Consider the following 16,117-nt stretch of genomic DNA (forward strand, 5'->3'; position numbering starts at 1 on the left):
TCACAAAAAACTTGCAGTTGAACCAAATATAACATGTACAAGGTAACCTGGTTACTTCATACAAAATGCCTGATTGCCTCCTGTGCCTTCCTGACAATAACTGCTTTTTCTCTTAAAATGAAAAAACAAACATAAAACCATACACAATTGTTATTTCTTTCTGTAAAGATACTCCTTTATTGTCCTTACTTTGAAGAAGCCCTCCTCTTTTGAACTCCAGCCCATTGACTCAAATAACTATCAACATTCAATTGTGAATGGACATCCAGCCACACAAGCTGTGGTTGCCATATTGATGTGCTTTCCCTCCTTCCCTTTCTCTAATAAAGGCTTTTATCAAAATGTACAAGATTGATGGCTTGAGCTTGGTTGTGGGAATGTGTATGTAAATGTAATTTTTACAAATGTATTTCCTATTGTGTAAACCCTCATGGGGAGGGAGTGGCACACTTAAGAAAGCAGTTTCATTAGGTCATGTTTGAACTCTGAACAATGATGCTGAGAATCCCTAACTGAAATTGAGAGCATGGCTAATGTGAACATTCAGGTTACTGGAGGCTCATCCTTTATGTTAAGGTTGAGCTGAATTAGTGGAGTAGTGTGTGGAAACATTTGGCTTGAGGATAAACTAAGGATCTCATTTTCTTATATATTTCCTCCTCAAGCAACCACCTATTCTTTTTAAATTCATAAAAAATATCAAATGTAAATCAAGACTTTTCTTAATTCTTACATGACATGAGAATCCATCTGAAAACAAAACTCGGAAGTCATAGGTACTATTGGGTAACCTTTTCATAAACATTTAAACCATCAGTTAACTTCTCTACCATAGGTCTCTGTAGGTATATCATCTTTCTCTAATACAGTGACACTATCTATAGCTACCCTACCTCAGAGTTTGCCTGTGTTTTTATTATAAACCTTGGGGCTTCTAACAACCATAAACTATTCTTCTTGACAGAAACTTGGCAGTAAATTTTGAGCTTGAGAGAAAATCCATAATTTGTTTGTCTTTTGCTATATTTGATTTAACTTAGTTTGATCATTTTTTGATTTATAGAAGGGTAAGCAAGAAAAAGAAAAAAAAAGCTTTGCCAAGTCAGATAGATCTCAATCCTATTTCCTGGAAGCCACTGGAAGTTTTGTCACTGGCTTCAGTGAAAGCAGCTATTGACCCTATTTTTATTTGCACTCCCATAGTTTAAAAACAGCCTCATGTGAAAAGGTAACAATAGGTAAAGTATTTGTTCATTATGGCTGAGATTTTCATAGGAGCCTACTTAAAAGGGAGTTGACTGCCTAACTTCCTCAGGCTCCTTTAAATATCCCAGCCTGTGTAGACTATTTGATTTTGGGTGCTTAACTGCTGTTCCTTTAGATTTTAGCAGGAATACACTCTATACTATGCTTGTAGTATAGTATTCATGTATTTTGGTTAAGCATAGTACATGGTGTGTGTAGACATTAAAGATTATAGCTTTTCACCATTGTGGAGGAATGGATACTCTGCAGCCTTCCAACTTAATTGCTTGAGGATTTGGGGATATCTTCAGGATTTGGAGACCACACCCCACTACTCTTCATAGCCTATGTATGCCCTCCTCCCCTTAGAGAGAAGCACACGTTGAAAATGTATGAGGTGAACTTGTAGAGAAACACTTGTGCAATGACAGTGAGAAAAATCAAAAGACAGTGCTTTTGGGTAGAGTGCTGCTTGGAAAGAGACTTGGAACTGTGAGCAGAAAAACTGTCTCCTGCTGTCTTATTCCTACTCTGTTCAGGAAAGCAAGATTTCATTTACATTCTTTATATGTAAATATGATTTCTTCAAATAAATAAATGATTCCATTCTAATCAATTTCTTCTTCTACTTGAAACAACTCGCAAGTTGGCTAACCAGTCAGGCCAAAAGGGTAACAGTATATCCCAGTCTTACTTAATGCTTCACTTGAAGGTCTTCAGATACCACAGTCTGGGTGTAATATATACATCCCAATAGAATAATATATTGTGGAAATAGCTAATAATTATAATACCTCACTGTTGAAAGGTCATTTTGATACAAATCTGCTCTTATAAAAGACCATTGAAATGTATAGCATTCTGTATGAGGAAATTAAACAAGAGTTTTCACCCAATTAAATATTTTTTTCTCAATGGTACAGTCTGTTAATGGGCAAACCAAAAAAAGATTGGAGTGTGGTTTGGATAAGAATATTCAGAAAATGAGATGTATCTCCTGTGAAGCTATTCCAGTGGACAAACACTGTAGAATCAAACTTTAAAATAAAAAAAAATTGGAAGCTTATCTAAATCACATGTCTAGAAATCTTTCCAGAGGATGCTTTCTTTTGAGACTTTCACTACTTTTGGCTTCCTGTTGGGGTGGAAATGTAATTTTTTTTCTTTTGCTATTCTAGCAACTCTAGTTCTGGCCAAAACTTAGAGGGGAAAAATATAACATGGGGAAAAATACACTGAAACAATTTATAACCTCCAGAACGATTTGGTTTGGTTTCCACAGAAAAGAACATTGGGCAAATCATAGATATGCTTATTTTTTCCAAACTGATTTCTTCTACTCTTCATGTACTGTGACAAAGTTCCTCCTCTACCTTGGTGGGTCCTGCTCTTATTGGCAGATTTACTCACCTCAGTGATCTTCCCCACAGTCTGAATCAACTCCTCATGTGTCTGATCAGGAGTTGGGAGGTTTGGGGAGAACCTGGGTCCGCCCTCTACTCTGGGTTCCAGCCCAGGGCCCTGTGGATTGCAGCTGTCTATAGTGCCTCTTGTAACAGCTGCATGACAGCTATAACTCCCTGGGCTACTTCCCCATGGCATCCTCCAAACACCTCTTTATCCTCACCACAAGACCTTCCTCCTGGTGTCTGATAACACTTGTACTCCGTAGTCCTCCAGCAGCACACCCTCTTGCTTCCAGCTCCTCACACGCACTTTCTCTCCTCTAGCTCCTCCCCACCTGACTGGAGTGAGCTCCTTTTTAAACCCAGGTGCCCTGATTAGCCTGCCTTGATTGGCTGCAGGTGATCTAATCAGCCTGTCTGCCTTAATTGGTTCTAGCAAGTTCTTGATTACTCTAGTGCAGCCCCTGCTCTGGTCACTCAGGGAACAGAAAACTACTCAACCAGTGACCAGTATATTTGCCCTCTACCAGACTCCTGTACCCCACTGGTTTGAGTCTGTCACAGTACATATGTAGCTCATACTGCCATTATTAGGAACTGAACTTGCATATCAATGAGATGATTAACCTCCTCCCCTATTCCCAATCCTGAATTTATTTATTTAAAGTTTGAGTATTACAATAGTTATACTAACATTGTATTGTACTTGATAATATACTAGTTGATTTTGGGAATTAGTGTGGAAAGCTTGCTATACATTTTTACATAACAAAAAGTTTGTTACAGAAGCATATAATTTATCTGATAGTCTGACATTTTTCCCGGACGCATTTCTGCTGGGTACTGTAACTTAGCCATGAAATGCACTTAGTCTCAGTAATAAAGAGCCTGCTATTATGGCAGAGAAGTTTCTGAGAATAAACAATTGAACATATTTTGTCTTCATATACAAAGATTTGTGATATGCAACTCTTTTCTGTGAGAAACAAAGAATTATGCCTTTTCTTGCATTATTCTTAATTTCCAGGTTTCACACATCATAAACACACTCAAGATTTTAACATTTAATATGCAAAATATATATGCTTAGTCATTTCATTGAAGTTATTCATTACATCTCAAAATACTATGGGTGTACAAGGCAATAAATGTCTCCCATGACAAAGGGGAATTATTCTCTTTGTAGGCAGGTCATTTGTCCACTTGTAAGCCAGACAGTCCTGTTTTGTTAAGATTTTTCCTTGTTCAGTACCAGACTTGGTTTTATCTGGTATCAGAGCACTCTGCTTTGCCCTCACTGCCCTCATCTCACATACATGGTGTGTGTTCAAGGTCATGGCAGTGGAGGGAGGCACGCTCTGCAAAATGGCGTCCTCTGTGCAGCATGATCTCACATGTACTGTGCATGCAAGGTCATGCAAGTGGAGCGGGATTGAGGTTGGGGTCGTGCTGTTCTGGCAGTACCTGCCATGTCTGGTATTCTTGGGTTGCATTAGCAAACACCTGATGGCTGTGTAGTCTCCCAGACACTACTTGTGGGGATATTATTAGTTTATATGCTTTAATAAATAATAATTCTACTCTATTTCATTAACTTGCATGGTGTTTAGGGTATTTGTTTGGATGCATCATATTGCACTGGTATGGGCAAAATATGGATGCCCTAAATGGTCTTTTTCATGGAAAAGGTCAATTTCTATGATCATTTTTTCAGAATCTAATGTAGAGCTCTATATTTTAAATGAAAGGAGAGCATGAAGGAGCAGAGCATATGTGATGGACAGAACAATTTTTGGCTTTGCTGGAATTGTTGCTTGCTGCTGCTGCTATTGTTGTTATTGTTATTATTAGGGCTTTCAAGTGATTAAAAATTAATCGCATTTAATGCATAATTAAAAATATAATTTTGGGATTAATTGCATTATTAAAAAAAATCATGATTAATTGCACTATTAAACAATAATAGAATGCCATTTATTTAAATATTTTGGATGTTTTCTGCATTTTCAAATATATTGATTTCAATTACAACACAGAATACAAAGTGTACAGTGCTCACTTTATATTTATTTTTTTTTACAAATATTTGCACTGTTAAAAACAAAAGAAATAGTATATTTCAATTCACCTAATACAAATTCTGTTGTGCAGTCTCTTTGCAATGAAAGTTGAACTTACAAATGTAGAATTATATACAAAAAATAACTGCATTTAAAAATAAAACAATGTAAAATTTTAGAACCTACAAGTCCATTCAGTCCTACTTCAGCCAATTGCTCAGACAAACAAGTTTGGTTACAATTTGCGGGAGATAATGCTACCCACATCTTTTTTACAATATCACCTGAAAATGAGAAAAGGCGTTCGCATGGCTCTGTTGTAGCCAGTATCACAAGATATTTACGTGTCAGATGCGCTAAAGAGTCATATGTCCCTTCATGCTTCAACCACAATTCCAGAATATACGTATACATGCTGATGGCGGGTTCTGCTAGATAACAATCCAAAGCAGAGTGGACCGATGCATGTTCATTTTCATCATCTGAGTCAGATGCCACCAGCAGAAGGTTGATTTTCCTTTTTAGTGTTTTGGGTTCTGTAGTTTCCGCATTGGAGTGTTGCTCTTTTAAGACATCTGAAAGCATTCTTCACACCTCATCGCGCTCAGATTTTGGAAGGCACTTCAGATTCTCAAACCTTGGGTCGAGTGCTGTATCTATCCTTAGAAATCTCACACTGGTACTTTCTTTGCGTTTTGTCAAATCTTCAGTGTTCTTAAAATGAACATGTGCTGGGTCATCATCCGGGACTGCTATAACATGAAATATATGGCAGAATGTGGGTAAAACAGAATAGGCGACATGCAATTCTCCCCAAGGAATTCAGTTACAAATTTAACTAACACATTATTTTTTTAACAAACATCATCAGCATGGAAGCATTTCCTTTGAAATGGTGGCCGAAGCATGAAGGGGCATATGAATGTTTAGCATATCTGGCACATAAATACCTTGCAGTACAGGCTACAAAAGTGCCATGTAAATGCCTGTTCTTACTTTCAGGTGACATTGTAAATAAGAAGCAGTCAGCAGTATCTCCCATAAATATAAACAAACTTGTTTGTTTTAGCAATTGTCTGAACAAGAAGTAGGACTGAGTGGATTTGTAGGCTCTAAAGTTTTACGCTGTTTTGTTTTTGAGTGCAGTTATGTAACAAAAAAATCTACATTTGTAAATTGCACTTTCACGATAAAGAGTTTGCGCTACAGTACTTGTATGAGGTGAATTGAGGTGCATGTGGAGATGCATGTGGTAGAAATCAGTACAAATTTAGGCAACTCAGTGCTTTTGGTTTAATATGCTACAAAATGAGGTTTTAAAGGCCTGGTTTGACAAAGCCTTGGCTGGGATGATTTAGTTGGTGTTGGTCCTGCTTTGAGAAGGTGATTGGACTAGATGATCTCCTGAGGTCCCTTCGAACCCTAATATTCTATGATTTCTTTATTCTATGAAAATCTGGTCTTTTTAAATAAAAATAAAGTATGCATGTTCAAATAGTATATCATAAATGAGCACCAGATTTTTCTGATTATATTAAAACATTTGAGTAAAATCTTTGACTTTGTCTTTTGCCATTTTTGTAGCTGTTCTTTACCCTTCGATACAGGACTTAAGTTTGGTGTTTTTTAGGCCAACTACATTTGAGTGCTTTCCATGATAGTTTTCGAGGCTCTATATACAAGTCTTTGAGGCTCTGTCAATAATAACTTCCGGTATCAGGTGTTCAGAAGTTGACTGTAAAAAGTTCTTTCAAGTTTAAAAGGAAATAAAATGTATAAGAGAAGCATTCTTTTCATGGGCTCAGAAAGAAATAGAAAATGCCAAGTGTTAACAAAGGATAGAATTATTGATGTTTATGCTTGGGCTTGTGAACATCAGAAAAGTAATTTTAAACTAAAAGTTTTCATTCAAGAAATTAAATAAGGTATTTGCATTGGCATGTTGGGTATCTGTGACAAAGAATACTTCAGAAATATCCAGATTATTTACCTGAGCAGATTCTTTTTACAAATAAAAAAGGTCATCTAACTAAACATCCTGGGTCTTGTTGGTTTTACCCTGAAAACAGGCAAATATAGGCTGTAAAAGCAGTATTATCTTGTATTATTTTGTGTATGAATTCTGGCTAGTTCAGGATTGCCTGTATTACCACCACAAATGATATCTTTAATATGAGTATGAATATTCAAAGTGCAGGAGGGCTTTTTTGAGCTGTGAGAAATTAGAGGGACACTTACAAAAGCATGAGGATGATACTCTGCTCTAGAACCATCCACTGGGGTCTGCCATTCAAAAGTTTGTGCGTGTAAGTGTGCAAACTCTATTGGTTTTAGTGGAGCTAGGTCGAAGACCCAACAGCTCTACCTTTTGGTTCTTCTTCAGGCTGCACCATTTGGGGCATATTCATAAGCCAGAGCCAGGATTCAGTGCAGAGAATTTTAAAACCTCACTTTGGCCAAAAGTTTCAGACTTCGGTGTTTAATGTTAGATACCTAAATCTACATATAGGCATCTAAATGAAAGTGGACTGGTTTTCTGAGGTGCTGAGTATCTGCAGCTCCCTTTGGAGCCCTTTGGAACTGTAGGTGCTTAGAACCTTTGAAAACAAGGCCAGTTTTATTTGAATGTTTACATCTAGATTAAGGTGTCTAAATGTAGGCAACTAAACTAGAAAAATTTGACCTGAGTCTAGATATAGGGCATAGCAGTTACATAGATGACATGAATAATAATTGATTTGAAAATTATACTTTATTATGCCTTTAGTTCATATACAAAAGTGTCTTAAGTCATGGAATTGAGCATCATTAAATAAATTTCCTTTTCATATTGAAATTCTCTTTTGAACATATGTCTAAACAGGGATTTATAAGATAGATCATATCACTAGGAATGAGTCTTGCCATTTATTAAGGAAAATAACAATTAATTTCTAGAGAGCCCTAAATATATATTTATATGGTACAGGTGTAATTTTCCACTGATCACTGATGGCATAACTCTGCTCCCATTGAAGCCCCATCAGGAGGGTGCAAATGTAATGCTTTAGAAAATCGCACCCTACCTGATTACTCAGGAAATAATATATGTATAATACACAAATATTAATATACTTCTTATGAAAATTCCTTTTTCCCATTAAGATATTTAGTTTTATCTGTATTCTCATTTGTAGGAATACCAGAAATATTGGAAATACCATATTCAATGGCAATAAATTAAAAGGAAACATTTTAGATAGTTTAAAACTTAACTACTTTACATGAAAATAGAATCATAGAAATGTAAGGCTGGAAGGGAGCTCAAGAGGCTATCAAATCCAGCCTTCTGTGCAATGGCATGACTAGGTAGACCTAAACCACCCCTGACAGGTGTTTGGCCATCCTATTTTTAAAAACCTCCAATGATGGGGATTACACCATCTTTCTTAGAAACCTATTCCAGATCTTAACTACCCTTACAGTTGGAAAGTTTTTTCTAATGTCTAACCTGGCTGCAGATTGAGCCCATTATTTCCTGTCCTACTATCACTGGACACGGAGAACAATTAATCACCATTCTCTTTATAACAACTTTTTACGTATTTGAAGACTGTTACCAGGTCACCTGCTGAGTCTTCTTTTCTCATGACCTACTGTGTTCAGTTTACTTACCCTTTCCTCTTAAGTCAGATTTTCTAAACGTTTTATCATTTTAATTGCTCTCCTCTGGACTCTCTCCATTTTGTCTACATCTTTCCTAAAATGTGGCACCCAGAATTGGACCCAGTACTTCAGCTGAGATCTCACTAGTGCCAAATGAAGGAGGACTGTTACCTCCGGATCTTATATACAAAACCTCTGTTAAGATACCCCAAAATGACATTAGCATTTTTCAGCTGTGTCACTTTGTTTCAGCAGTATTATCACCTCAGTACTTTCCCCCATTTTGTAGTTGTGCATTTGATTTTTCCTTCCTAAGTGAAATGCTTTGCACTTATCTTTACTGAATTTAATCTTGTTGAATTCAGACCAATTCTCCACTTTGTCAGGGTCATTTTGAATTTAATCCTGCCTTCCGAGGTGTTTGCAATTCCCTTCCTCCCCCAGCTTGGTGTCATCTGCAAATTTTATAAGCATACTCTGCACTCCATTATCCAAGTCATTAATTAAAATATTGAACAGTACTGGACCCAGTGCTGACCCCTGTGGGACCTCACTAGATTCATCCTCCCAGTTTGTCAGCGAACCATTGAAACTATTCTTTGAATATGGTCTTTCAACCAGTTGTGTATCCACTGTATAGTAATTTAATCTAGACCACATTTCTCTAGTTTGTTTATAAGAATGTCACTGGGGACTGTGTCAAAAATCTTACTAAAATCAAGGTATATCATGTCTACTGCTTCCCCTCATCCACTAGACCAGTAACCCTATCAAAGAAGGAAATTAGGTTCATTTGGCATGATTTTTCTTGACAAATTCATGTTGGTTATTCCTTATAATCCTATTATCCTCCAGATTCTCTACAAATTGTTTGATAATTTGTTTCAGTATCTTTCCAGGTATCAAAGTCAGGCTAACTGGTCTATGATTCTCCAGTTTGTCTTTGTTCCCTCTTTTAAAGACAGGTGCTATGGTTGCTTTTCTCCAATCATGTAAGACATCACCAGGAATTCTCAAAGATAGTTGATAAAGGTTGTGGGAATGCTTTAACTAGTTCTTTAAGTACCCTAGGATGAATTTCATTGGGTCCCACTGACTTGAATACATCTAACTTATCTAAATCTTCTTTAACTTGTTCTTTCACTGTTTTGGCTTGCATTCCTTCCCCCTTGTTGTTAACAATAATTGTGTTGAGTATCTGATCACTATTGACCTTTTTAGTGAAGACTGAAGCAAAATAGGCATTAAACAACTCAGCTCTATTGATGTCATCAGTTATTAGCTCTCCTTCCTCACTAAGTAGAGGACCTATATCTACATCTTTCTCTGTTAAAAGATACTGTTCTTATTGTCTTTTGTGTGCCTTGGTAAATGTAACTCATTTTATGCCTTTGACTCTCTGATTTTATTCCTATGTGCTTGAGCTGCTATTTTGTGCTCCATAGCAATTTGTCCATCTTTCCAATTTTTGGTGGCTTCTTTTTGATTTTCAGGTCATTAAAGAGCTCCTGCTGGAGCCATATTGATCTTTTACTATTCTTCCTATAATAGATGACCATGGCTTTGAAGAAGTCCTTTCATGGTAGGGTCTTATCCTGTTTCAGTGAAATCAAGCAGAACTCCTATTAATTTGAATGACCGCAGGCTCAGACCTTTAAATAATACATATTTAGAATATGTAAACTTCTAGATACTTTCATGAGATTTGTTTTCAACATTAGTTAAGTTTTATGAAATCAAAGGAAACCTCACATGCTAAAATATGTCAACATAACATCAAGGGTCAAGCTTAATGTGCAACTCACCTCTGAATAGTGATGTAAAAATAGCACCCACATATTCAGTAGTCCGGTTGCTTTAAGTGCGGTTTAACTCTGACCTTAGCCATGGGTCCATCATAAGTATCTCCATGATTTACATGTTAAACAGAGCTTAGCTGGACTTTCAAATTCCAGGTTAAGTCTATGAGGTTGTCAGTTATATCAGAACCCTCCCCTCGCAATCTTTCTTATTTTAATCTGAGCAGATATGATTGGAAATCATTGAGGATCTTAAACATGACCAGAAATACAAGTAGAACTGATGAAGACTTTTTTTCCAGAGAACCTCATAATAATAGGGATTGTATACACTATATGCACTAAATAATGTATGGACAGAGTTAAGGAGAGATTTTCATATTTTCCCCCTGAATTTTGACCCATTGGGATCTTAAAACCAACCCTTAACATTATTTCAGTGCCATTTTTATGTATACATAAAGAGGTTTTTTTTGTTTTTTTGGTTTTTTTTTAATTTGAAGAAGTTTCCAGGTCTAACGGATTGATACTGAAGAGTGTAGATACATTTCAAGTTTCCGTTTTTCATGCAGTGCTGATTGTATATTAGGGAGTTGCACATTTCATTGCTTGTGCAGGCTGAGCTTGTTGCACATGCCAGATACTCCTCCATTCCACTATATGAGCTCCCTGTGTGTCAGCTTTAGGGCAACCAGACAGCAAATGTGAAAAATCGGGACAGGTGTGGGGGGTAATAGGAGCCTATATAAGAAAAAGACCCAAAAATCGGGACTGTCCCTATAAAATCAGGACATCTAGTCACCCTAGCCAGCTTCCCATCCCCTCCTTTTCAGGGTCTCCCTGCCAGTCCTTCCAATCTTTTATCTGTCAGATTCTCTGTGTTCTCCCCAACTCCCATAACAGGTTCCCCCATTCTTTACCTAAACCAGCTGCATTTTCTGCACCTCCTTTCCCATTTCTTCCCATGTCCTCTATTCCCCTCCATGCCAAGAACTCTGTCTTCCCCATTCCTTCCTCCTGACAAACCATGAATAAGCTTTGTGTAGGGTAGTTAGTTCTGTGGGGTCTGTATCTGTGCATCCCATATGCAAGATGTGTTGGTCAGCGGATCAGAGTGATAGCAGATTCACTCCTCATACTCTTCCCTGTCACCTGATGTGAAGTATCCCAAACTTAAGACTTAGGTATATTCTACAATTTACAAAACCTAGATAAATGGGAAAATATTTATACAGCATATAGTCATGTATTATCACTCATTTCTATTGACATTACCATTAATCCTTTGGAACAACTGTTCAAAAGTATGAGTATCTCTCAGTTTATCTAAGAAGTCAACTTTCTGGTATAAAAATTACATTTATATTGAATGAAAATATTTTAAAAGTTTGTTATGTATCCATTGAGTTGATGTTTTGAGATAACAGTACAATAGCAATAATTTGGCCCGCATTAATTCATGAATGTTCAATTTTTCTATGAATTTTATGCAAAGTTAATATCAATCAATTCTGAGTATTTCCTACCTTTTATTTTTCTTAACGATCTATCATCTCTTGACAGGTGTTTCAACATTCTGAAGCTTATTATAATAAAGTGACATATAGAATTTCACTGGTTTGATGTTTTGTTATAGCTGTGTAGAGATAAATCATTATTTTGATCTGAAAAAGGCAAGAAAGCCCTTCCAACAAGACAAACCCATTATTAGGTCAATACTGACAAAGATGACGCAAGTTACAATTAGTGCTGTCAATTTCCAGAGAGTTTTGAATGTGTACACAATAAGTTGTCACATCTTTTTGTGATATTTATAGGTATTTTCATAAGAATTTCAAAGAACTGTTAATGGTATAGTCCTTATATGTTACATATATTGAATATGTATATACACACACACCCCCCTATACACATGCACAGTTTTCCACATTCTGTGTATTCCATTGTTTTAGAGTCTCAGCTTTCTCTTGAAAACATTATATAGCAAGTGTTACAGACAAAGGTTATGAATCAGGCAGGATAACCACAATTTTTTTAAAGTTTATTATATATGTGTCTGTCCTTTCTTTCTCTTTTCCTTTATTTGCACTATCTTGTCTATCTGATTCTCACAGGAGACATGGATTACAACTGGGTGGACCATACGTCTTGGCATAGCAGTGAGGCATCCCCAATGTCTTTGGTGAGACATGTGGAGCCTTACCATTCAGTTTACTTTATCATCTCACTTTTCCTTTGTTTTATTTATACCTTTGCACATTTTCTTTTTTGTATCCCTTTTTTTATCCCACACTTGTAGGGGACAGTCAAAGGGGAAAAAGAAAAACTAGTGAGCAGGCAGTTTTGTCGGATTCTAACACCTTATCTGAGAGACAAAAGAAAATGGTGTGCTTTGGCGGCCACTCTTTGGAAGAGGACTTGGAATGGTCTGAGCCTCAAGTTAAAGACTCTGGGGTAGATACGTGTAGTAGCACAACTCTAAATGAGGAGCATAGCCATAGCGAGAAGGTACTGAGATTGTGGAGCCTGCATTTTAAACTTCTCATCTGGTCTTTGTTTGCTCTGTGTCGCTCATTAAAACAATGCATTTAATAAAGAGACCGGGGAGGGGGGAGGGTTAGAGACAATGTAGCATTTCTTAAGGTGCAGAAAAGAAAAACAAAACCAAAAATTCCAGCTTGCTTTGTCACTTTTACTATTTGGTAGCATAAGAAAAAAATATTCAGGCACAAAGGAATGTTTGGTCTTATGGTCGCATGATAGTACTTGGTGATGTTACCTTCAACTATAAAGTAATTAACAATGAGGAAGGATTCTGTTGGATTGGCTTTTATGATTTCCTGCATATGTGCTCCTGGGGCTAAAATTAAATTAATAGTTTAAATCCCAGGAAAAAAAGGGAGAAAAATTGGTCCATTTGCACAGAAAAGTTGTTTTTCTTTTTTCCCTTTCACTGTCATGTTTGTTCTTTTGTTTTGTTGTCATGCCATTTTTGTGGTGTATTGTGTGGTATTAGAGTCTTTGCCATCTGCTTTCATATTTGTTAGTATTGCCTTTCGTTTGGTGGGGATTGTGATAAATCTTTTTAGAGTTATTAGGCATAATGGGAGGGTAAATGTCCTGTGCCAGTTAATTTTGCATGGAGAGGAGCATGAAACTAGTGGATAGTTGTGAAAAAGTGCTATGATTACACCAAATAAATACGTTTATTTAGAGTTTTACTCAGCATGTTATAATAATATACAGTAATGTGTATGTGTGTGTGTATATATATGTGTGTGTGTGTATACACACAGACACACACTGTAGTGGGTTGATGGAATATTCAAATGTAGTTGTGCTGAATATGTATAAACTATTAGAAATGATAATGTTATTTCAATAAATACTACGTCAGAAAGGGGAGTTACTACTTTATACTTTTATATTCGATTTGTCATTTTGATAATTTTGGAGCACTGAGAATGTAAAGGTGTCTGAAAGGCCTTACATACTCAGAGAGAGGAAAACTGAGATGGTTAGAATGGTGGAAAAGAGAATAAGTCTGTATCTCAATATATCAGGTTTCAGTTTCGAGTTCTACAGTAGAAACTCAGAGTTACAAACAACAAAGTTAGGAACTGACTGGTAACCACACACCTAATTTGGAACCAGAAGTATGCAATCAAGCAGAAGTAGAGACAAAGAAAAAATCAAATACAGTACAGTACTGTTAAACATAAATTTCTAAAAAAAATAAAGGGAAAGTTTAAAATAAATTGACAAGGCAAGGAAACTGTTTCTGTGCTTGTTTCATTTAAATTAAGATGGTTAAAAGCAGAATTTTCTTCTTCATTGTAAAGTTTCAAAGCTGTATTAAATTAATGTTCAGTTGTAAACTTTTGAAAGAAAAACTATAACGTTTCATTCAGTTACAAAAATTTCAGAATTATGAACAACCTCCATTCCCAAGGAGTTTGTAACTCTGAGGTTCTACTGTACTTCCTATTCAGCATCAGGGTTATTGTGTTAGACTTCAACATACATTTTTGTTACAACTCAACTGTAATGATCACATATATCATATATATCTAAATATCTATACCTTTCTATCTAGTGTATACAAAAGAGACAAGATGGGTCAGGTAATATCTTCCACTTCCATTGGTGGAAGGGACAAACTTTACACAACTCTTCTTCAGGTCTGGAGAATGAAACTAGAGTTTCCAAGCTAAATACGAGGTGGGACAGATTGTTAAGCATAAGGGTTCAGACAAGTTGTAGGAGACCACTTAAATTGAAATGGGCAATTAGCATCTCTGCACTTGTAGGACAAGGAAAGGTTAGTAGGCGTCAGGGTGTGTTGCAAGTTGTTGTAATGGGCCATAAAACCAGTGTCAATGTGAAGTCCATGGTTTTTAGTGTCCAGCAGTTATGAATTTAAGTTTCCAGGCTTGCCTTTGGAAGGTGTTACACAGGTTTCTGTGGAGGATGAGGACTGACAGGTCATATATGGAATGATTGCTTTGTGAAAAGTGTTGACCCACTGGTGATAGGGTGTTTTTCTCTTTTATCATTTTCCTATTTGATTTCATTTGATAGTGTAGTAATTGTCTGGTTTTGTTACCCAGGGTTTTCAAAACCCAAAACAGTGGTAACTTTACTGTTTCTCTTCAAAGGATGTCAGGAATAAATCAGTGGGGGCACAGTTCATCCATCTGATAAATAATTGGCACAACAGAGTGCATTCACCTAATCTTTTATAGCTAAATTCAAACAAAACACATTGACTCCTAGTGGGTCACCTATTTTCCTAATTTCAGCAAAACTACTCATTATCTCTTACCATCAAAACATTTAAGAACATAAAAACATAAGAACGGCCGTACCGGGTCAGACCAAAGGTCCATCTTGCCCAGTATCTGTCTGCCGACAGTGGCCAATGCCAGGTGCCCCAGAGGGAGTGAACCTAACAGGCAATGATCAAGTGATCTCTCTCCTGCCATCCATCTCCATCCTCTGACAAACAAAGGCTAGGGACATCATTCCTTACCCATCCTAGCTAATAGCCATTTATGAACTTAACCACCATGAATTTATCCAGTTCTCTTGTAAACGATGTTATAGTCCTAGCCTTCACAACCTCCTCAGGTAAGGAATTCCACAAGTTGAGTGTCATAACAACATATTTCTAGTCATAACAACGTGTCGAGACACTTAAAACCGATGTTGCTATTCACTCACTCTTTTCCATACTTATAATCTGTTAACTTTCTGTCCCATCTTCCCATTGTGATAGCAAAGCTGCAAACATGCAGATGCATGGCCTTGCCTCTCAGGGCCTAAGATTTTCCTAGCTATCTGATGTTTGACTTTCAGCTCGCAGTTGACAAACATACACAATGGCTCACGACACTACTGTCCCATCTGGGGTTACATGCAGTAATGACAAATTCTCTGGTAACACTCCCCTCCTTGCAGATTGTATATCTTTAATATTAAGATCTGCACACACATATGCAACAAGTTCAATGGATTACTGTAGATGCCCAGCACAGGCTCAAAGCTCTGCAGTTGAGACCAAGCAATAATCTTCTTGCTGGCACTCTCAATTTTCACCCCTGATTCTGCTTCATCATAGACCAGACCTCATGTAGGTTCCCTCGGGGAGTACTCAAGGTTTGCAAAAGCATGGGCTTTGGAACCATTTTGTCTTCCTTTGAATCTAGCATGTCAGCACCAGGAACAAAACAACCAACACTATTTGAAACGCTAAATCACCACAATTGGTTGTAAAGCCAGATTAAAAATGCCTGTTGCCATGGGGGACTATCCCAACAATGTCTCTCACCGTTTGTCGTTCTGAATTTTTGCTAACCCTCTCAATTACATGTTTAATTTCACCAGTAGAATGATGGACTGTGACCATACTCCTACATGCCTCTTGTTTAGTAGTATGTAAGTAATTCCTCAAAAGGGGATG

The 16,117-nt window shown here is 36.9% G+C and overlaps 1 protein-coding gene across 40 annotated transcripts in view; it reads left to right on the top strand.

The window, feature by feature from the left end:
• RIMS2 (regulating synaptic membrane exocytosis 2) overlaps nucleotides 1-16,117 on the top strand; it is an 884,385-nt gene that overhangs the window by 484,398 nt on the left and 383,870 nt on the right. For 39 of the 40 annotated variants that reach the window (XR_003999196.1, XR_003999198.1, XR_003999197.1 and 36 more), the window contains one exon: nucleotides 12,270-12,337. Coding sequence is in view for 37 of the 40 variants with exons in the window: in XM_030553644.1 (XP_030409504.1) it covers nucleotides 12,270-12,337 (68 nt within the window). In the remaining 3 variants the exon portion in view is untranslated. Of the gene's footprint in view, nucleotides 1-12,269; nucleotides 12,338-12,460; nucleotides 12,664-16,117 lie in introns of those variants that run through there. The other variant, XM_030553672.1, reaches the window with a different exon arrangement.

Source organism: Gopherus evgoodei, chromosome 2, assembly GCF_007399415.2.
Source record: "Gopherus evgoodei ecotype Sinaloan lineage chromosome 2, rGopEvg1_v1.p, whole genome shotgun sequence".
Taxonomy (NCBI): Eukaryota; Metazoa; Chordata; order Testudines; family Testudinidae; genus Gopherus; species Gopherus evgoodei.